Source organism: Ixodes scapularis, unplaced genomic scaffold, assembly GCF_016920785.2.
Source record: "Ixodes scapularis isolate PalLabHiFi unplaced genomic scaffold, ASM1692078v2 ptg000312l_1___fragment_3__unscaffolded, whole genome shotgun sequence".
Lineage (NCBI taxonomy): Eukaryota > Metazoa > Arthropoda > Arachnida > Ixodida > Ixodidae > Ixodes > Ixodes scapularis.
The window spans coordinates 550633-573605 of NW_024609958.1; the positions used below are offsets into that span (position 1 = coordinate 550633).

The window sequence follows — 22973 nt, forward strand, 5'->3', positions numbered from 1 at the left end:
GGGTTGCGCTTCCCAGCTTGGTCGTTGCACCGCGCGTGTGGAGCCACCGGGCGGCCATCTTGCACTTGGCGAAATTGCGCTTTTGCTAGCGTTGCAGAGGCTGGCGGCAGCGTGCTGAAGACACGTTTTCTACTTGTTCGTCGTCATTCGCCGAACAAGTTTTTAAGACCCTGTGTGAGCGTTGAGGTGTTAACAAATTTTACGAAAGCGCAGTGCCACAGGAAGAAGGCAGAACTTGTCGAAAGCAAGTTTTGGCTGTCTCGCGGCGTGATCAAAGCTTCCTTGGCACGTCAAAGTGCTGCGTCTCTAGCCCTTCGCACGCTTGAATACCAATCAAGATTCGAAGTAGTGTTCCTGTGTTTTGCGAGTGCAATGTGCGTGAAGCCGTATGTGCCTCTGGAGTAGCGTTTTGCTTTACTCTGACGACTGTTTTCTTTTCTTGCGGCTCTAGCAGTCCAGCAAACGAGCTTGATCCATTGTCCAGTGGCGACGGACGAGGGGGCGGGGGGGGGGGGGGGAAGAGGGGGTGTTTCTCTTTTTATTCGACGTTAGGCGGTTTACAGAATACCGCGCAACAGCTCCTCATCCCGGATCAGTGGTCTGGCTCATTATCAACAATTGCACGTGACATCAAGTTTGAGCGCGTCTCGCCTAATTGTGATTGGTCAACCGATCGCACACGACTGACTGTATGGGCCGCGCTTCAAAGATTTTCAATCTCACCGTCTTGTATTTTGCCTTCAAAAACCATCCTTGCTCCATAGCGTTGCTCTATTTGTGTTGCAGTGTGATCCATTAGAGTAGATTTGGAACATAGCCATGGTTAATAGTGCATAAGAAAAACTGTAAACATTTTTTTACCTCTTTATTAATAGCAACTCGCCGGAACAGCCGGACGAGCTCCGTGACCGATATATGATGCTAAGACATCCGCGCGCGACACACCTCCAAACCTTTGCCGCAGACTCGATTCTTGATCGGTATCCAAGCGTGCGATGGCACAAAGACGCAGCACTTCGGCCTGCCAAGAAAGCTTTGATCACGCCTCGAGACCGGCGAAACTTGTTTTCGACGAGTTGTTCTTTCTTTTTCTGCGGCATTGCACTTTCGAAAACAATTTACACGTATTCTCAATGGGGTCTCACCGCTAACAAAGGGTTTTAAAAAAATTCTTCGGCGAATGACGACGAGCGAGTGGAAAACGTGTCTTCGGCAGGCTGCCGCCTGCCTCTGCAATGCTAGCAAAAACGCGATTATACTACTAGCAAGATGACCGTCCAATGGCTTCACTCGCGGGAGCGGGACGCGCGATCCAGCAGTTCTCATAGAGATCAATGGCCCAACCTTCTAGAACCAGGTTAACACGTCGAAGGGTCGTCTAAGCAGTGGAACCTTGAGGTTCGATGTAAAAATCCGGTTTGCTGGAAGTTTGTGACATCGCTAGTTGCAACATATCTGTAGGAGAAGCTCCGCCTCCAAATCCCGTGAAAAAAAATGGCGACAGTATATAAATGCACAATTTTTTTAGCGTCGCAGTATCAGGCAGCGAGAAACCTGCGTTTCTATAAACACGTGCACTTGCTTGGAAATAGCAAACATGACGTAAGTGTAACATTGCACAAGAACGAAGACTAGGCAAAGGAACGGACGGCACAGACTCGGGACAATCGGTGCTTTAAAAAGTATAGAGGTGGTGACTCGCGTCAAATCACCGCAGTGACGGGAGCAACCGAACCCTGAAGGATAGTTCACAGACTTGTAATTGTTTACTAAAGGGAAGGCTAAATGCGAGCTTTTAAACCTCTTGTGACTGCTTAGAAGAATTTGCGCTGCTCTGCAGTCGATTGTGAACAGTCACAACAGGCTTGAACACTGATTGTGGCGCAGTCGGTCCTAGTCAGGCTCAACTGCGAGCCAGTCTTAACAATGTGTGGAACTCAAAGCAGGCCCCGTGCTTTTCCAACACCAGCATATGACTATATGTTAAACACAGGCGGCATATAATGGACTTCAGATCGCGTGGTCGAAAGTTCTGTGTTTGAGTTGAGGGTATGAACACCGTTGATATTGTTTGTTTTTTTCGGTGACTGCCATGCGTTGAAAAAAAGCTAGTAATGAACACCAATAATTAAGTCAATTTGGTATATAAAAGAATATTGGCACTGCCTTCTTAGTATGACAGTTTAGAAGCAAAAAGGATGATCTTAGTGTGAGTACGGAAACAAAAATTTCTCTCGCCTTTTTAATTATAGGTTTCACTCACGCACCTTAATCTTATTTGTAGAAAGCACATTCAAAAGCGTGTTTCAAGGAGGATGCTTTGTAGCATATTTTATGATTATAAAGTGCTGCCCAATTACAAAAACATCCCTATTACCAAAAGGAAGCTGTATTAGAACGTTAATATATGTGTTCCGATTGTAATAAGGTCTCATTCTCTTTTTTTTTTACAGGTCTGCACTCAAGAAGTGAATAAAACGCTTCACCAATGGTTATCGATTACAAAAAAAAAAGAGAAACTGAAAACATTGAGCTTTTCTTCCGGAAAGAAATAATTTTGGCTAGGGTGACTGACCAATAAAAAATAACGATTGTGGTTCCTCTAAATCTATAATTTGTAAAGAAGGTACATAAGCTTCATCATGCTGACAAAAACCAGGCAGCTCGGAATGTGTGCCACACGAAGCTCACACACTTTTTAAAAACTTTTTAAGGTTATTTTTTGTATATTTGTATTATTTTTATTTATATTATAGTTTTATTGTAACTTATTTTTATAATAACAATTGTGTTAGTATAAAAAGGCTAGTTCGCCTCGACGGGAAACTTGTCTTTTAGTTATAGATGAGAAATTTAGCCGGTGCAGTACAACCGCTAACCTGGGGTCTTTAGCGTGCACCACGCAGTAGGGATTACACAAGCGTGTGCCGGTACAAAATTCATCGCTATCGAAACGAGCAGGTGATGGGGATCGAGCCGGTCAGGTGGGCGTAACGCCCTATTCGGAGGCGTCGAACTTGCGTTCTGGTTCTCATACGCGCCACCAGATGGCGCCACATACATCAAGGTCTACGCGAGGCTGCGAGGCCGCCTGCTACGCGCGGAGTGAAGCGTTCAGCAACTGCAGCGAAGCTTTACACGACTTAACTGTAGGAAAAAGTTCACCATGGTACTTTTAAGCGGCGGTGGATATTTCTGATATTATATAAGGCTATTAACCATTCCAAAAAGGGGTTTTTGATGGCGTCATTTCCAGCGGTTGTGCGTATGGCGCGTACTTCCTTTCTGAAGCGAAGAACGCGGACCCAAGCGCCCTGTCGGCATGCAAGTGGCTCATAGTCGATATTAAAAAACGGGACGCTGAAGTGCTGTCGTGGCGACGGCACGCTATTTCCTTATTAAGTACGCTCCGATCAGCGCCGGCAAAACGGTTTTCTCTCGTTTGCAAAAACAAGTCTACTTTAAAATAAAAACGGCACGTTTTAAAAGATGTCTATGTTCATGAGCCTCCAGCTACAACTAATATATAAAAAGTGCCTTTCGGCAGCATGCAAATTTTTTTTATTTTTTTTATTTCAACATTACGCCAAAACGATCAACTAAAATTCTTTGATGCAGCTGGCCTACTGACAGTGAGGACTCATCGAACCTTAGTTCTGTCACAGAAACGAAACGAGGCGGAGATATGCTTCGATTTATAAATGTTGTTTATTAGAGAAGTTACACTGCCTTTCATTTTAGGAAAAAGCAGCATTTGACAAACAAAAGGCAACACTGCACTACTCGTGCACTTTCAGGTAAAGTAACACTGATTCTATTTAAAAAAATACTTATAAAGTAAATATACATAATGATAAAAGAAGTTTGAAGAGCTGAAGAGATTTATTAAGGCAGTCTTTTCGTAAGCTTTTGTTCTTTTTTCTCTGAAATGTCTGCCATATTAAGCCATTCCTGCTCTTCAAACTTTATGGATCGTTCCAGGAGAAGCGGTCTACTGAACTACTTTTGAGAGCTTGCGCAAATTTTGAGTTTTGTTTGCCTGGTTAATTTTGAGCTGTTTGCAGTACTGACGCATTCGCATCCCAACATAGTAGTGCAAAACGTGCGCCATGACCTCCACTTTGTGTTCATGGCAAGGAAATGACAAGTGGAAATTGTCCAGGACATGCTCAATGATTATGTCGTACGCGTGTTTCTTCCTTGCATGCTTCTGAAATATTTTCTCTGTTTCATATAAAAGTCCAAACAAACCTGCATTGGGATGCAGCAGTCCCCCTCGCGTCTTGCAAACTACTAGAGCTGGTTCGAGTCTTGTAGATGATGCAGCGCTAGTTGTGGCCGTTAGTCCAGTCTTGCACACTGAACAGCTTGTGTTTTTTAGCAGTTTCTTGCACAGAAACCCGGCTACATAATAAATTATGCATTCGATGACAGTGGCTGATGCAGGAGCGCCATCAAATACATCCTCACATTCAACCTCATCATCAACACAACCGTCAAGTTTCCTCTTGAGCTCTTCTAGTCGTGACTCGCACGGAACATCTTCCTTAAATGTTGTGGTTAGATCAGACAAGCTTAGGAGACGCAGCTCTTCATTGGCATGAACTTGACAGCTTCCGTACTTAGGCGGCTTCACAAGACTGCAAATACAAAGCATGTTATACAGTTGCAAAAACGTAGGCATGCAGGGATGCTCGTTCTATCCACCTGCTTGACGTATCACTCCTAAAGCGTTTTCGAGAACATCCTGATTAAACTTTGGTGTTAACACAAACTTGAAATTGCATTTCGTCAACAGATACTCCCAAAGGTGAATCCTTGAGAGAATGAACACTCGGGCAGCCACTCAGCAGTCGATTGTGATAAAAAGTTGTAAGGACTAATTTTTCCTGCCTTCAGTTCTTTCTCCCAGTCATTGAGCCATTTCAAAAAGGATTCGAGTACTTCAATATCTTTTCCACCTAGCTTTAGACCTTCCTTTGGCTGCCTACGATTTAGCGCATCATAAAGTTTATTCATCCGCACTGTAAAGTCAATTGTACCTTGGACATTTCCAAGTCCAGCGGTTCCTCTTTAAGAGTAAAACTCCAGACCTTTTGCAACACTGAGGCTGAACACCTGAGTTGCAAGCGTGACGCGCATTTTTTCAGTGTTCGAAGGGTATAAATAAGAAAACGTCAGCTTCGGACAAGCCCTCGCCTTGCCTTCAGCTTTCGTATCTTCTACATAAAGTTTGTCATAGTGCGACCAAAAGACACAAGCACCGTTAACAGAAAGCACTTTCTGCTTCACAAGGCGATTCCGTACACACTTGATAAGGTGCGGTGCCTCCGAGAAAACAAAAACCTTTCGGTCTTCACATGCAGGATTGACAAAGCTGTTCTTTGCACCCCCTAACGCTCCTGTCACACCAAACTGTTTCCACATGGACCAGTTTGTCGCAGCACCGTCACAAACAATTGCATCCAAAAATGCGCCGGCATCCTCGAGGAGGAGAACAGCCTTCAGGATGAGCTGTGCCAACACAGTTCCTTTGGTTGGGCCACGGCTGGCAAAAACCGCAACAGGCTGCAAGTAACTCTCGCCAAAAGAGCGAAATGTAAACACTAGTCCATGGTCTGCTAGTTGGTTCGGTGCTTTCACTTCCTTTCCAAAGTCTGCATGGCCTGAATAGGTCATAGTTTTTGCATTTACCCTCATCTCCTTTCGGACGTGGATCTCATCAAACATAAGAATCCCATGCCTCCTGAAAGTATCTTTTGTTGCTAGCTTTTTCTCGAAAGCAGAGAAAAAGCGAGTGTTAAAGCCACACTTGACACGAACCATAGATAAGTACTTCCTTACATTTGATACACAAGGAAGCGGCAGGATGTTGTTGTCTCTTAAGAAGGAATATGCCGACGTGCTGCAGATGTACAAGAGCAGACAGAGCAGGAGGCAATGCTCAGTGCAACGTCTGTTTTTCTTGTTTGTGCAGTTGGCAGCTGCAATGCACTCTTTTACAGCTGTTGCTTGCCGCTTCGGGGAGATGCAAACCACTCAGTGTTTCCTCCAGAGCTTCATCAGAAATTCTGGACAACTTCGCTTGAGTGTCCTTCAGCTGGCAGTTAAGTGACTGCACTCTCTTCGCTAGACGATCATCCGATTTCTTCAATGCATACTGGGCTCTTCTGAAAGCAAGCACGTTGCTGTTCCGGGTAGTGGTCAGGCGGATATATCGAAGATGTCTCTTATCCCTGGTCTTATCCAGCATGCGTTTTTCATGAATCCGAAGTGTAGTCACAAGGCACTGGCAGTGTGAGCACGCACTTTCACTGTCTTTGAGCAATAAGGCACATTGCTTGTGTCGCCACCGACCTGGGACATCAACAAAAGCACTTGCTGGGTCGACATTTGGATACGACTTAACGCTTGATCCACCGGCACACGAACGAGCCTGGTGCAAATCCGCAACCAACTTTTCAACATCTTCGACACAGCTGACATCACCAGAAAGATTTAGGAATTCGAGTGTTGCTTGCTCGCTCGGATGAAACACGGAGAACACAATAGTTTGGAAGCCGTCGACCTCAACCTGATGACACGCCCAGGCACCGGTTGGGAGGGGTACGCTGTCTGTCTTTTCGAAGATGTTCTCGAACGGTTTTGTGACTGGCATGGTGGTAGTCGGTTTGGCAACTTCGGCACAACTTGCAGATGCACTTTCACTGACCATGGTGCACTCTTGCAAGGCTTCAGGTGACAAATCGTCTTTGTGGGCAGCACGCGAGCTCTCTGAGGACTCCTCTGTGACACGGTGCCGCTTGGTGGCCGGTGGGCAATGACGGTTCGCGGGTCCTTTTCTTTTTTTCTCGTTCTTTATCATGTAGCTGGGGCACCCCGGGAACTTAGTTGGCACTGCATATTTTGCCAGAGCAGCTTTCCGTGGCGCAATTAAGAGAACGTGGCCGTTGTAGACGGCTTCCCATGATTTGCTCACAAATTTTGTTTCAAAATGTCTCTCGCAGACGAAGTCTGTCGGCTGCAGCAGGCGGTTTTTGCGCGGGATCGCGTGACGCCATACCCTCAGGCGGTCGTCTTCTTTGGGAGCAGCAAAAAGGGACAGCTTTTCCGAGCATGTTTTATATCCCGCGTTGCACCGTGGCACGAAACACGTTTTTCCCATTGCCGTCAACTTTCGGCAGCCGCGAGACCGACCGGAAACAAAGCGATAAACTGCGCGACGGTGTAGCCCGGCGGCCCGGGGTTAGAAGTACTCCTCGCTCACCAAGGACGGCGACGACCGACCTCCATGTAAAGCCCTCCATGTCGGTGGCGCGCCCTGGCGGAAAGGGAGAGAATCGCGTGCCGATCCTGGACGCCACGGCTCTTCTGCGGAGGCGCACCGTTAAGCGCGAAACATATGTACGACGAAACCGTCCGATCCGACGTCCGACCGCGCAATACGACGGTCGGAGGCGAGGGCTTTCAGTACTCTGCGATGCTACGAACACACTCTCCCCCCAAGTTTATTCCGGCAGTCCGCACGTCAGATCGGAAGGTTTCGTCGTACATGTGTTTCGCGCTTTACGCCACTGAAGTATTTCTATCACCGTGATCGAGCCCAAGAGGTTCTGCAGCGCAAGCTGCCGCTCCACGCTCCGAGCTCAGACGTGTTAGCGCACTCGGCCACCGATCCCCCCACAATTTTTTTTATTTCCTTTTTTTATAATTTTTGTTTGCCCTCCTACTGTGACCTTCCTCTCCAAAGCTGCCTCCCTCCCCTTCTCTCCCTCATCTCTCACCCACTTCTTACCCCTTGTTGGGACCGAGCGGTTGTCCGGGGACTCTGGGTACGGCCAGGAGCCGAGCCAGGGCAGGAACTCATGAGGTAGCCGGACTCGGGAAGGACCATGGGGCAGGAGGGTGTCTTGTAAAGGTAACTCTTTATGTATACATATTAACAGGTTACATCATTTGACGGGAGAGCGCTTGAGAGCGCTTGAGAACACACGCTAGCAGCGGCCTGCTGCTCATTTTAGAAGGTCACCTTTCCCCACATCCCTAGTAGGGAATCCCCAGGGTTCAGGCCTTCACCAAGACTGTGGGGCCAGTGTCCCTAAGATTCAGGTATGCCCTTCCTCTCTCTCTCACACTGCCACACGCGACACACACACAGAAGGGCCAGACATCCTTGGCCGTGTTGTGAAAACGGAAAAGCCCCGGACCAGACCCTCCCTATCTAATCCGTCCGGCAACGGTGAACTCATTGAGTAGCATCGCCACATGGCTCCGGTCGGCTTGCCCGGAAATGAGGCGAGAGGCGACAAGGGGGTGCCGTGGGACCACCGTGTTGGCGTCGCCCCACCTAGGCGCGGCGCTAAGCCGGACCCTTCTTTCTGGCTGCGTTAACGCTGGTCCGAAACGGGGTCAGCCGACTCAAGAACCGAGAGGATTACCGGGCCAGGATTCCGGGTAACGACGCGCCAGCTGCGGGACCTCCGTGAGGGTGGGATTATCCCCGGACGCCACCTGCGGATGATCCGGCCAAGCCCTTTCCCGTGCCTCAACGCCGCCTGATGGAGGGGTCAGCACTACCACGGCCAACGTCGTCACCCGGGCAAACACTGGACCCCTTGCTGTCGCCTCCTCGGCGCAGCTTTCGAGGGCAAGGGTGCCTCGGCGCCGGAGTATACACGTTTGCAAGTCCGGTCTCAGGGCGCCGCCATCTTCCTCAGTGGGGTGCGCTCTCGGGAGCGGCCATAATCCGATTACGACGCCTTAGCAAGGCTTCGTAATCGGATTATGACTGGTCCAAGCGCACCCCAGACAGGCAAGATGGCAGCGCCCTGAAGCCGGACTTGCAAACGAGGCGGGGCCTGAACATGATTTGTTGGCAGCTCGGCCACCATTGGCTGCCAGCCGCGAGAGTACCGAAGAGCGACCCTATAAAGGGGGCAAACAGAATGTCGCATCGGTGCTCTCGGACGTTGTAAATACTTTGTACATATGTATTAAACAAAGTTTCGTTGCGAGAGACCCTCCCGTCTCGTCATGTTCCTGGACGGGAGTCTGCCCGCTGCTCCTTTCCTGGCCTGGCCCTGCGTGACGCTACCCGGAAAACCCCCTCGGTCCCAACAACTGGATGGCAGCGGCGGGATCGACTTCGCCGGACCATGACTTCTTGTGTGGGTGAGTGCCCGGCCCTTTCTTTCTCAATCTGCCAGACCCATTAGCTCAAAGTTTTGCCTATGGGGGTTGGAGATAATCGTTGTTAGAAGGACTGTGTGACCGTTCTAACGCGAGCATTTTATGAGAAAGGGGGCCAAGACAAGCTAGATCATGAGTCTAGAGGCGTTCCGTTGGCATGAGCTGGTACAGGTCTGTACCGAATTAGGAATCTATTTGGGGCAGACAAAAAGAAAACCGCACATCATCAAACTCCTTCAGGCCGAAGACGTCAGTGTTGAGGAGTTCGCAGAGGCTCTGGAGGAAATTCGCGGCAGGGAACAGGAGGCTCGCGAAAGGGAACAGGAGGTTCGCGAGGAGGAACGCAGAAAGCGGGCCGACGAGAAGGCTCTCAAGACGGCGAGATGGGAGCTCGAGAAGAGCGAGTATAAGCGCGAAATGGAGCGGCTCGACTACGAGTTCGAGCAGCTAGAGCTCGCGAAAAAAGCGCGGGAGGTTGAGTGTCTTCGTCGGCAAACACCAGGCGTTGAAGGGGTGACAGGAAAGGCGTGTCAGGGAAAGGAGAAAGTGGGAGCTGGGGACTCTGAGCTGACCGGAGACCAGCGTCTTTCTCCCGACACGGCCGTCACCGTTCATCGCAAGCCCGACCCGAACTCCGAGCGGCGGGACGATGAGAGTGACGTGGAAGCAGCAACAGAAGTGGTGTGTCAGGAAAAGAGGAAAATGGAAGCTGGGGTCACCGAGGTGACCGCAAACCAGCATGTTTCCTCCGACGCGACCGACTCTGTTCCACGGAAGACCGACGCCGTTCCGCACAAGATCTACCCAACAGCCGAGCTGCGGGAAGCTGAGAGTGATCGGGATCACGGGAAAGGAGAGAAGGCTCTTCGGGCGTCCAGCGGCGGCTTCCCGGATGACGAAGGCGACGCCAAGACAGAGACGACGCCGGGGAAGTTCATCCAGCTCATGGAAAGCAGCGCCGAGATGCCGGAGAAAGCGGTCCAGCAATCAAGCCAGGATCCTGACTGCTCTGATCGGCACCCGTGCGGCTTTGAGGACAAGCCCACGGCGCCGTCACAGGAGTCCAAGCGGCCCACCAGGAGGGAGGTGGTCGGGATTTCCTTCGACGAGGTGAAGCACACCTGCCTGGTGCGGCTGCGGAGCCCGGACTCCAGACCATTCACGGGAGTCCGTTTTATTTTGGGTTGAGCGTTAGAGGGCTTTTATTGGTCTACAAAAGTTTCTTTCGCTAAAGCAACCTGTCGTAGGAAATAAGTTTCTGTGTGTCTTTCGTTGATAGAATAGCACGGAACTTTCAAGTGGCATTTTTATTGTTGTTTGAGAGTGGTCTGGCGGATTGAAGGTATGGAGGGCTGGGCGCTCGGCTGCGCGGAGTCTGGTTCGGTGTTGTGGGTTGCGTTACTGTCACTTCCCAGAGTTGACTCCAGCCTGGACCTCAGTCGCCAGCCTTGCCGTGAGACCGCGTCTTTCAAGGGACCAGTGTGGACTGCTCCCCTTCAAGACACTCTTCCCAGCGGCGGAGGAGCTGTTGTGAAAACGGAAAAGCCCCGGACCAGACCCTACCTATCTAATCCGTCCGGCAACGGTGAACTCATTGAGTAGCATCGCCACATGGCTCCGGTCGGCTTGCCCGGAAACGAGGCGAGATGCGACAAGGGGGTGCCGTGGGACCACCGTGTTGGCGTCGCCCCACCTAGGCGCGGAGCTAAGCCGGACCCTTCTTTCTGGCTGCGTTAACGCTGGTCCGAAACGGGGTCAGCCGACTCAAGAACCGAGAGGATTACCGGGCCAGGATTCCGGGTAACGACGCGCCAGCTGCGGGACCTCCGTGAGGGTGGGATTATCCCCGGACGCCACCTGCGGATGATCCGGCCAAGCCCTTTCCCGTGCCTCAACGCCGCCTGATGGAGGGGTCAGCACTACCACGGCCAACGTCGTCACCCGGGCAAACACTGGACCCCTTGCTGTCGCCTCCTCGGCGCAGCTTTCGAGGGCAAGGGTGCCTCGGCGCCGGAGTATAAAGTCCGGCCACAGCTGCAGTGTGTGCATGTGGGTGTGTGCGTGCTCAGGGGATGAGTGGAGGCGGGGCCTGAACATGATTTGTTGGCAGCTCGGCCACCATTGGCTGCCAGCCGCGAGAGTACCGAAGAGCGACCCTATAAAGGGGGCAAACAGAATGTCGCATCGGTGCTCTCGGACGTTGTAAATACTTTGTACATATGTATTAAACAAAGTTTCGTTGCGAGAGACCCTCCCGTCTCGTCATGTTCCTGGACGGGAGTCTGCCCGCTGCTCCTTTCCTGGCCTGGCCCTGCGTGACGCTACCCAAAAACCCCCTCGGTCCCAACAGCCGCGGTGTCGCCGGTCAATGTCGGCGGACAATGGTGCCATCGAAGTCGAGGAAGGCGGAAGTCATTCGTAATTGCAGGCGTCCTGGCTTCCGCGTGGTAGGGGATAATCCCATGGGCGATGTAAGCGGGGGAATTGAGTTAAGCTCCCTCCTTTGTCGCGGACGTCCCAAGGCTGTCGTCTCGCCGTGCGTCGAGGTCAGGCAGGAGAAGCAAAGAGGGGGGCCGGACGGCGAAGACGACCTGAAGACACTGGCGTAGGCCAACCCGATGATCCTTCGGAGAAGGTCACGTCGTCCCCGTGTATCAAGGTGTGTTGGCGATTTCAAGGCGCCCCTCGCTCTGTCTCCGGGCGCAGCTGACCGTAGCCACCTGGCGACGATGCTCCAGGGCGTTCACCCGTGCCGGTCGGTATGGAACTGCAAGATCGTCTCCTGAGGCCTTTCGCAGCATTATCCCTTCCTTTCTCCCCATCCCTACATCAACAAGGCCACGTGATGCCAAGTCACGACGTCAATAGGGAGTTTTCGTAGATCGTTTCTGCTGTCCCGCAACGATTTTCGCAACCCGCTACGAGATGCTGGACTCTGCAGGCAAAGCTAGTGCGGCGCATGCGCAGTAGTGGAGTCTTCGTTCCGGAGAGCATAGCAGAGGTGGGGAAACGGTTTGCGAAAACTCCCTAATATCACCGTTTAATCTAGTGGGAAAACTGGATTGTGTAGCGCTCCCAGCGTGTCGCTCCTTCATGATGCTCGTTCTCGTAGAGAGCTGCCAAGTGTTGAGAGGGAAAATGGAGTTCGGAACATCTGGTGTTAAAATTATATCTCTTCTTTAACACATCTTGTGTTAAAAGTATCTCATTTCTTTAACACATTTTGAGTTAAAAGTATGTCTCTTTTTTAGTGTAATGGCGAATTCGGGCGGTCAATCGCCGGCACCTTATTTTACTGGAAAACCGGCAATAGTGCTCGCGTGGTAAGCTTCCGTCCGGTGAGCACCGTTCGGGTGGTGATACTCCGACAAGCACTGGCCACTTTCCGGCGCTTTTTTTCGCCCAAGTTTCGAACAGACGCACTGTAAATTAATGTACACCCTTAAAGGTGTTTTGCAGTGTCTATAGCTCAAACCATAACACCCATACAAAGAGCGTTTTAGACGCAATAACACCCATGTAATGGGTGTTCAAGCCAGAATTACACCCCACTGAAGCGTGCGAGAGTGTAAGGGTGTACTGGTTTTAGACTTAAAGGAGGACCAGCAGAGATATTCTTCAGCCTGGCGGAAAGTCCTCCTCGCCCTCTTTTTTTCCCTTTCTCTCCTGTCTTGGAGCACGGCGAGGCGGGGGGAAGGGTCCCTTTTTGCGCCGGCTTCTTCTGAGAGGATAAGCCGAGAAAATCCCCATTGTGAGAGACGGCCGATGGGTTTGGCAGCAGCGACCTCGTGACTTACGGGTATCTTCAGCTCTTATCGCGTAATCTGCCCTATTTTTTGGCTCTCGGCAAGCCCCTCGGGCGTACGGTTCACTGAGCTGCAAGGCTGCGCCCTTCCAGACACCGAATTTGAGCTGTCGAGGTTGTTTGGCTGTAGCCTGTGGCAAAGGAAACATACTTCGGAGCTGCGGTGCATCCCCACACCCATTGAAGGTACGTTTCATAGATATTCTCGGTTGATCAAGAAGCTTAGAACACATGCGCGAGATGTGGTGACTTCAATATGTGAGGTTGACTGACATATTCACAAAACATTCCATCTTCAAGAGACAGGCTTATTACGCTCAAACCTGCCTCAATTGGGATCGCTGGAAGACAGAACTATGTACCAGGCGCGGGCATCTTGTAGCGGATCTCTGTTTTCTAGCAGCGAGCACAAATTATTGTGTGCGTAACTCACACTATATGATGGCCAACAAATGTAGATGACATTTATATTTACACATCCCAACAACCGCATGAGGTGAGAAGGCAGCAGTTGTGTGTGTCGATATTAAAAAAAGTTTTAGTGGATCGTTTTAGCTCTTGGATAACCGTATCCTACATCAATATATAAGCTATACCCTTTCTGTGAGCATTATTTCTCGAGTGCGGCTATCGAAGCGTGTCGTGTTATAGTTCAACGTTGCTAAATCGGTGCTATAGCACGTGCTGCCGCTTTAAAGTATTTTTGAGCCATTAAAATAAAAGAATAAACTAAACGTAGGCGATTTTTTTTAACATGAAACGCGTTTGTAATTTTTCATTGCAAACAGATTTTAGGTATACTGCCACACAGTTAGCAAGGACAAACTATCGCTGGTTTTTCTCGTTTTGTTTTCTTAGAAGTGAATGATGTTTAGAAAACTGTTAATGTGAGTATTCAACCTAAGTGGCAGAGCTTAGTGCTAGACAATACATGTTGCTGGGCAGAAATAGTAAAAAGCGCCAATGTCGCGTTCGGGCTAACACTGCCACGTAATGTACGAATACCGCTACAAGATCAGCGTAAGCATATTATGGGAATGGATTTATTACAGAATTTGTTTTAATAGGTGAAAGGTTGCCATTCTTATGCAAGCAATTCGAAAAAGAATGCTTCTATTGGGCGCCGCCAACGGTTCGGCAAGCTGGGCTAATGAATCGGGAACAATGAGAGCAGCATGCCGGCAGTCGCCATTTTCTCTAAGCGGAGTTTTGAGGCGATTCGACAATCTGTTGTCGCTGAGACGGCGTTCGTTAAAATGAGCCTCCCTAAACCGCATGCCACAACTTTGCGTACACTGTTTATTGAGTCGCACCTACTTTTTTATCAAGCTCAACAGAGCGCTGTAGGGAGACAGACAGATGACTTCGATCAATGCAAACTTTTTTCTCAATTAGTTTTGTTTCAATCGAATTATATGCCTGTATAACTAACGTGGTTTCTCTATACTCCCTGTAGGTGTATAACGTTCAGCGGACGGCCAGATGGAGTGCACCGAATGTTTTTGCGCTCCGTGTATACTGACCCAAGGCCACGTGAGGGTGGGGATGGGCCAGGCACCGTCGTCCAAAAATCCTGGGGTTCGCAAAAAGTATTACAGAATGTACTGGGCCTGCCTGGCAAATCTGGCCGCTTGGCGTGACCCCAGGTACTTGGAGAAGAAGAGACAAGCCGGCCAAGGAGTATATACTAAGCGTGAATTGATGCCAGTGTGCGTAGTTGCACACGTCCGGTGCCTGTATCCAAACCCACCTGGTGTTCCCTACATGGGGCACATGTGGGAGTAAACTATTTGTGTATAAAGTCTCTGGATTCAGCGCCTTTCTTTCTGTGCCTAGTTATTAGTGCAGTGTTAGCACGTTAAATGTCTCAAATCTGTAGTCCACCTTTTTTTCTTGAAACACCTAGTGCGCATGCCCTCTATCCATCGTCCCTGCGTGGGTTCGGGAAAGCGTTTTGCCCCACCAAATTCGCCATATTGTTTGTTCCACTCTGGTGAGGGGCGAGCCGCGTGAGTAACGCTGACTCGTGTAGCTCTTAGCAGGCTCTCGCCACCGAGTCACAAGTCGGTGCCTGCATCGCGACTGCTGGTTTAGGTGACCCGCGTTTCGTCAAGCTGTTTTTACAGCTTTCTTTCCGTGTCACCTTTTCAACATTGGTTTTGTTGGAAAAAAATAGAGGTACTATTATTATTATAACTTCGCGTAAAGTTCAATAAGGGAGCACGACCTCGAGCGTTTTCAACAGCCGGTGGTATAGGTAGCAATGGGGCTGTACAACACTAGAGCGCACGTTAGAAGAAGGGCCGACATTAGACCGCCGACAGTAGAGCGCCACGACGTTAGCTCGCGCGACATGAGAGCGCCGCAACGTTAGAGCGCACGACTCGAAAGCGCTGCGACGTTAGCGCGTGCGACTCGAGAGCACATCGAGAGCGCACAACCAGTCAAGCGCGAGTGGCCCAACCACTTCTTCGGGCATCGCGTGCTTTATGTAAAATTGGCGGGGATTTACGCCGTGGCATTCGGCAAGGACATTGCGAAATGAGTCGACGAATTGTTTTCGTGTAACAAACCAAGAAATGTTTAAAAAAACTGACAGCAAAAAAAAAAAAAAAAAAAAGGATTATCTGTAGCGCATATTTCCGCAGAAAAAAAAAATGCAGCTGATCTATATAGCTCCATTAGTTTTCTGATGTTATATCTCACAGATTTGAAGGGGAGGTTTTCCTGTATCCGTCAAAAGACTGGAAAGCTTTGCATCCGATAAAACTGCGCTGAGCTTTCCTTCGATGAGTGTTTTACTGAACTTTTTTAGCGGTGAGCTTTTTCCATTACGGTCATGGACGTCAAAATACTATTAAAGTTATGCGAGAAACGTCCCACTAACCGCCAAAATGATAGGGGTCCAAATGCCTGTCAAAAATAGACCAAATATAGCAAAAAGCAAACATTTATTGTATATCCGAGAGACACACCGGTACCTATATGGCCACACCCTTGCCCCCTTCTCTCTTCTATGTCAGCAAACAATTGGTTAGAAGGAGTCGTACCCTTTTTATTTTTATTTCTTTATTAAAGGCATCTTTAATAAATCGAAAATCGCCAATGCTCCGATTCAATGAGTCGCACAATTTAGTTCTGTCTGTGGAGCCGCGGGTACATCCCCCAATTTGCAGTGTTCGCTCAACTGGGGTGCGCTCTCGTGACATGCGCTCTGGTATCAAGCGCGCTACTGTCGCAGAGCCTTCGCGTCGCGCGCTCTAACGTCGGCGCTCTAGTGTCGCGCGTTCTAAAGGTACCCTCCCAGCAATCGGCTGCCTAAATTACTATTGGCCGGATTCGGAGAAAAGCTTTTCTTTCACTTTCCGTGCGCTGATAATTTTCCCGTCATACAGTTGGCGTGGATACGTGACGTCAGCAGCGAAATAACACCACACACGGTCCCGAGTAAGGCTCGTACCGTCGGGAAAATTACGGACTTCCTGGTCCGCCTCAAATGCGAACAGAATTTCCTCATCTCAAAAAATCGCAACACGACAGCCCCGAAACGTAAATAACGTTTGCAAAATGCCGACGACAATATATACAACGCAAACTAAAAACCAAAACTGAAGAAGCCATGGTTATGGTACCGCGGTGCAAGAGCGCGATTTCTGGTGCGGATCCGTCTTGAACCCAGCCGCATAATTCTACAAATATTCAATCCTCTTAGGCAAGTGCATAAATTGCAAAATTATATTGCACATTTATTTTCAAAATAAATAAGGCATGGTGCGCAGAGGAATTGCTAGCTTAGTTTGTTAAAAAAAAATTGGAAAAAACGAGAACGGAAAAACAGTGTATCACTCACTAGCAGACAGATATCGAGCCTAACTTAGATAAATATACGTATAACACCGAAACAAATATTGCCAATGCCAGAACACGCGCGGTGCGTCAGAAAATACTCGCAATATACTGTGCGTAAAAGGCTGTGTTTTTCTTGTGAGTCTCGACTGCAATCAAATTAATTTTTCTCTTCAGCTAATCTATTTTTTTATCGAAATTATTAATATCTCGTTCAAGACTCACGAGAGGCACAGCCAAGAGGTGATGTACATTATGCTGAGCTCTGATCTATTTATGCGCTAAGTGTAAAAGGGTGAGCACTTTATATACTCTGAAACCCCTCGACGGGCGTTTATTCGGAATTTGTACTTCGGAAGATCACACCCTGGTTGAAGCTCTGTCGCAATCGTATGTACCGGTTAGCGTTCACTTTCTCTTGTGTGTCATCTGTATTTGGCAACGATAAAAGATTGTCATGAAAATTGTATATTTGCATAATAATTACAGGTACATCTTTGAGTCCGCGGAATGGCTTTTTCTGTCCCTTGTCCAGTGATGTCCCGAGCTTGGAAATAAAAACAAACAAACATGTAGAAGTACACACAACAATTGCCCAACTGTTCTAATGAAATAAGCTTGCTTGTTATTATACGTCAATGGTACTAGTTTAAATTTACATTAGGCATACCTATAAGTTATACACTCTCGTCATTCACAAGGGAGTCGTCATTCACCGTGCTGGCATCTCCCAGGGCAGCAGACCGAAGCACCAACTCCCGAATCTTTTGAACGAAGCTGGAGGAAAAGAATAGAGGATTAGTATTCCATGGCAACACTGTACACTTCAAAATATTCTACCTGTATGTCTTCCTGAAGTACTTCCTTTTCCCGCCTTGCCGGTCTGGATGACGACAGTCCTCAATAGAGTAACGTGAAGTGTAGCCTCGCCCAACATGCTCATTCCAGTCTAGGTGTGCCAAGCTCTGCCTCAGTTTGTAGCTTCTGTCCTGGTAATGAATCCTCTTCTGGAGGTAAATTAGCATAGTATTATTGAATGACTCTACATAGAATGTATCCTTCGACTTTACGTAATCTTCCGCGTTCTTGTAGATGGTTGTTGATTTCAGAAACTTTGTTAGAAGTTCCGACGCTAGCGGGTCTTTCACGAGCAGCGTTGTCGGGACATGTCCATTTTCTTTGCAAATTGATTCCTCGCTGCATTTCTCGTGTTTACCTTCAAAATGGTTTACGCAGTTTATGAAAATATCTCTTAGCTTGGTTGGATTCCCCTCACAAGCGGCCATAGCATAGTACGCGTGGTTACGGACCGCTTGGCACTTGTCGGACAGCTCCACGTGCCATGTCTTGCCCTCGTTCCTCTTCGGTCCAGATGAAATTGCAAGAAATCCTTTCTTGAGGCTCTTCGCAGCGTGCCAGCGGTCGTTGGAGTTGGATGGCCCGTTTTTTTCTCTGATTATTTTATTGACTGTGGTGTTGCGGTTGTGTGCGTGATCTAGCACGGAGATCTTTTTAGAATCGAAGTACTCGTACAGCTTTTTGGTACCGAACGCTTCGTGCTTTTGGGAAGATAGTTCATCCTTTTTGTTTACGTGAACAATCCCTACAACTTTGTGGGTCATTTGGCCAAGCGCGACGACATCTGTGTGAGTGGATTTCTTCCGGCAAGCGTGCCGAGCATCAGTCTCGACACTAATTGCTGTCGAAGTGGGGTCATGTTGCTCGGTGGCCCTTGATTCGCCCTCTTGCGCGGCTGCCAGGCTTTCAAGCTTGAGCAACTCTACAGCACCTTCGATATCTACAAGCAATTTCTCCACAGTGCGAGGGGAGTATGGCAATTTGCTAAAATTGCAAAACTTTTCAAACTGCGTCGCCAGAACTCCAGAGGAGGCATACGCCACCGTCAGCAAACAGTCTACAGCCCTGACGGAACCGACAACCGTGCTTGTGTTGAGCACCAGTGAATGGTTAATACACTTACAATGTATTGGTGATGCAAAACCCCAGGCGGTCACTTTCTCCAAAATAAGACTTTCCTTGCACTCTGAACTATGTCTGAATGACATTCCATAGCGCGGCTTTGTCGCAAACAACTAGGCATGGATCCCCTACAGGGTCAGGCGTGATCGCCCGCGATTCCGCTTCTTGATGCAGCGGCTTCGGTGTGTTGCACACAGCATTCGACGATCGTTCTTCTGAATTCCGTGTTTCAAGAAATCGTCGCAGCGCCTTGATTATCACAGCTGACAACGAGTCACACCTATTAACGGCTTTGGCTTGCTTTATCAAGTCGTCAAAAGCAGTCATCTCCGAGGTTTCAGAAAAAGTGAGGTTCAGGCTTCGTCGGAGATTGCTACGGTTACACACGTATACTTTTTCAGTTCCATCTCGCATACGCTTCTTGCTCAAGTAAACAGGGGAATCTGACTTTTCGCTCATCTTGGCCTTTGGCGCGACTGTTTAAAGTTCTGAAACAAACAAAGCAAAGGTGATTTAATTAACTGAAGATTATAGGTTGAGCGAACTATTTACAAAATTTGAGGTTCCCTGAGCAGCCTTTTGTATTCAATTCCCCCTCCCCTCACCACCCCACTTCCTTTCCTCTAAATAAACAACGTAGATTATTTCATGAACCACCAGTAATAGAGCGTACTCGCAAAATGTCTATTTGATGTAAAAAAGGCCTTGTTTAAATGTTCAAGCAATGAACTGGTCTTATTTTTGTGCGTGACACGCTAAGCACGAACACAATATTGCCATTTCTACTCAAGGGCCATGCAGAATTTAGTATACAAGAACAAACTGATGCCTCGTAGGTTGGTGCCCAATGGAAGCACTCCTTACCGAATTGATTATATAAAAATAACAACTTTTCAACTATAAAAAATTAACACCACTTTTTTTTCCCTAACTTTGCTGATTTACTCCGTTTCCGTTGATTGTGTAGCGGTACGCGTACATTACGCGACACTGTTCGCGCGAACAACATCGGCGCTTTTTGCTATTTTCCACAGCAATGTATTGGCTCGCACTAAAATCTACCGCTTAGGTTGGATACTCGTATTAACAGCTTTCTAAACATCATTCCTTTCTAAGAACAAAAAAAAAAAAAAAATAGGGGGGAGGAGAAAGACCGGCGATAGTTTGTTCGTGCTAACTGTATGGTGTAAGGCGCCTAAAATGTTTTTATAATGTTAAATTACAATTCTGTGCCACATTAAAAAAAATTGTCTGCTTTTGCTTTAGTCTTTATTTGAGACACAACAAATACTTCAAAGCGGCGCGCGGCCCGTGCTATAGTACCAATACAAGCAAAGTTGAACCATAATACGACCCGCTAGACTCGCCAATATTGCGTTTCCCACTCCATAGCCGCACTCGATAAAGGATGTTCACAGCGAGTCTAGCTTACATATCGTTGTGGGGTACGGGCCGTACGGTCATCGAAGTGCTAAAAGCGATCCACTAAAACTTTGATATTGACATCCACACCAGAAATGCCCTCTCACCTCAGATGGTTGTTAGAATGTGTAAATATGAATTTCATATATTTTGCAGGCCATCATGTTCTGCGAGTTAGACACACAACAGGAGATTCTAGTAAATCGTTTTCAAAGGCCCACTACCACTTTAGACGCGCGCTTCAGAGAATGCATCGAAGTGGCAGCGCGAGTTTTCGCTAAATATAGCGTGGCCTGAAAACATACTAAAGTTCTCCAATAATTTGTGCCCGCTGTACGAAAATAGAGATCCGCTACAAGATGCCCGCGCCTGGTACATAGCAATTTGCGGCAGGTTTGAGCGTAATAAGCCGGTTTTTTGAAGATGGAATGTTTTGTGAATATGTAAGTTATCCTCACATATTGAAGTCACCACATCTCGCGCATGTGTTCTGAGCTCCTTGATCAACCAAGAATATCTATGAAACGTACCTTCAATGGGTGTGTTGATGCACCGCAGCTCCCAAGTATGCGTTTATTTTGACACGGGCTACAGCCAAAAAAATTTGACAGCTGAAAATCGGTGACTGGGAGGGTGCAGCCTTGCAGCTCCGTGAAACCTGCCCCCGAGGGGCTAGGCTTGGCGAGCGCCAAAAAATAGGTCAGAGTACGCTATAGGAGCTGTAGGTACCCGTAAGTCACGAAGTCGCTGCTGCCACACCTATCGCCCGTCGGTCAGAATGAGGATTTTCTCGGCTTATCCTCTCAGAAGAAGCCGGCGCAAAAAGGGACCCTTCCCCCCGCCTCGCCGTGCTGCAAGACAGGAGAGAAAGGGAAAAAAAGATGGCGAGGAGGACTTTCCGCCAGGCTGAAGAATATCTCTGCTGGTTAAGTTTGGCTGTGAACGACTGTGTTAGGACCGCTTGTGATTGCTTATGATAGAAGCACTGACGCCATCAATCAAAAAGTCTTAGAACACTTCCGACCCGCGTATAACCAGACTGGAGGTTTTGTAGTATTTAAAAGATCAAATCTGCGAAGGTCTCTTGTAACATTTTAAAATTTATTTCATGCCCCCGGAGTAATTAGCAAAGATATGCAGATCGCGAGTGTACCAATACTTCTCAAAAGATGGCGCGAATTCTGTGTCAGTCTCATCATAAGCAGCAAAAAGCTGTTGTAACGTAGTCGGTCAAAGTCAACTGAAAATGTGCGAATGAGCCACGCTTTTCTGTATCGATCGTAATGCCAGTAATAAAAATATTTTTTTGCTCTTGAGAATATTTAAAAATAAAAAAATAAACGTGCGCGAAGTGGTTGCTGCATGCCGGCGTCCACTCATGCATATAACACAGAAATGGAGTACAGAGTTGGACCTCATTTAATTTTTGCTTCCTGCACATGCAGCACTTTGGCTGTAAATCATGCCTTGTATGTTTCAATAAAACGTGCTGCGATATACTTAGGTCTTGAAATAGTAACACCTAAAAAAAGATGTCCGAATATTTTGCAAATATTAAATTACATTATTGTGTACCTAGAGTTAAGATGTCAATCGGCTGTGTGATATAGTTTCTTCCCTTGTGTCGATGACCCAAAGTAGCCGTGTCCTCCCAACGCACTTATAAAAAAAAAAAAGCGCGTCAGTCTCCTTGAAACTGGGGCCGGCGTACATGTCACAATACCCGTGAGGGTTTTTTCTTCCTCCTAGAAAAAAAAAGCAATATAAAACAATATTGTAGATATAGTAAACTGCAGACGTCACAAATCTGGCTCAGAATAAAGCGGAAATCCATACTGGTGACTCCAAACCCTGCTTTGCATTGCGTGGAAGCAATGTGCTCTAACTACTTGATTTTGCGTTGTAGTCGATGACGAAAGCTGGAGCAGTCAGCAACATTAAAGAGCTACGGATAGTATTAAAATTCTAAATATCAGCTGTTATAAATGCCTTGCATGCGATGTCATATGGCACCATACCATTTTCCTGCGCCTGCACCTTCTGCAGCATATATTAGATACCACTGAATTTGTTTTTGACAAGCCTTCCCAAGAAGAACAGATGTGCTGATGCCAAAATGTATGCTACAGAAGGAAGAGGAACAGGAGCAGGGTACATAGCAATGGCGGCTGACGTAACGTCAATGCAAGTCAAGTATTCCTTGATAAACTAATGCGCGAGAAATGAATCCCTCCGGCAGTCATCTGCCGGGACGACTTCGGAGGCAAAAACATGACGAGGTAAACCAGCATGCAAACCAAATACGCCCCATTGTGTTTCTTAAATTTTGTTCGGACTGGAGCCACCCACCAAGCTTCCAAGAGTGATGAACACAAAACGTTATGGGAACGAAAACTTTCTTAATGCGAACTATTAGGCTAATATACAGCACACGTTCACGTGCGGTTTTGAGGACTATGTACCAGAAGAAAGATGCTATTTTGTTAATCTAACATATGTTTAATCAAATTACCTATCTATAGTGAACTGCTCTTTCAGCCATTTATTATTTTCGACATGCCATTGAGTATAATTATTGTCATCTTTCGTGATATTGCCGCGCGCGCAGCTGGCCAAGCGGGCAGCGCGCTCGTGGCCGAACGGTTATCGCTTTTGCCTTCCACGCAAAAAGCCAAGGTTCGGTTCATTGCCGCGGGTACACATTTTTGTTGACTCTGTAATGCGATGTTCT

General features: G+C 48.0%; 2 protein-coding genes and 1 long non-coding RNA gene across 3 annotated transcripts in view; 2 read left to right on the forward strand and 1 right to left on the reverse strand.

Annotated features, from left to right (window-relative positions):
* Window positions 1-2555, forward strand: part of LOC120850892 — a 49299-nt gene extending 46744 nt beyond the window's left edge. The window contains exon 4 of the mRNA XM_040223581.1: window positions 2454-2555. Within this exon, the coding sequence (XP_040079515.1) occupies window positions 2454-2555 (102 nt within the window). The remainder of the gene's footprint in view (window positions 1-2453) is intronic.
* A 10578-nt stretch (window positions 2556-13133) lies between these two features.
* LOC120850897 lies at window positions 13134-14795 on the forward strand. The gene is made up of 2 exons (XR_005718230.3): window positions 13134-13180; window positions 14451-14795. It is a non-coding gene; the product is annotated as an uncharacterized LOC120850897 (long non-coding RNA).
* A 2523-nt stretch (window positions 14796-17318) lies between these two features.
* On the reverse strand, window positions 17319-18313 carry LOC115329186. Its single transcript, XM_029990699.4, has 3 exons — window positions 17681-18313; window positions 17511-17617; window positions 17319-17387 (listed from the first exon to the last, which is right to left on the reverse strand). Exons 1-2 carry the CDS (start codon window positions 18124-18126, stop codon window positions 17518-17520), a joined length of 546 nt encoding a protein of 181 aa, XP_029846559.2. The 5' UTR covers window positions 18127-18313; the 3' UTR covers window positions 17319-17387; window positions 17511-17517.
* Between the last annotated feature and the right edge of the window lie 4660 nt (window positions 18314-22973).

What these genes read in the sequence shown, in the direction of transcription:
- LOC115329186 (XM_029990699.4), bottom strand. Translation starts at nt 18,126, where the DNA reads ATGGCCGCTTGTGAGGGGAATCCAACCAAGCTAAGAGATATTTTCATA. An exon ending in TACTTCAGGAAGACATACAG is followed by an intron (nt 17,618 to 17,680) that starts GTAGAATATTTT and finishes CTTTTCCTCCAG; the next exon opens with CTTCGTTCAAAAGATTCGGG.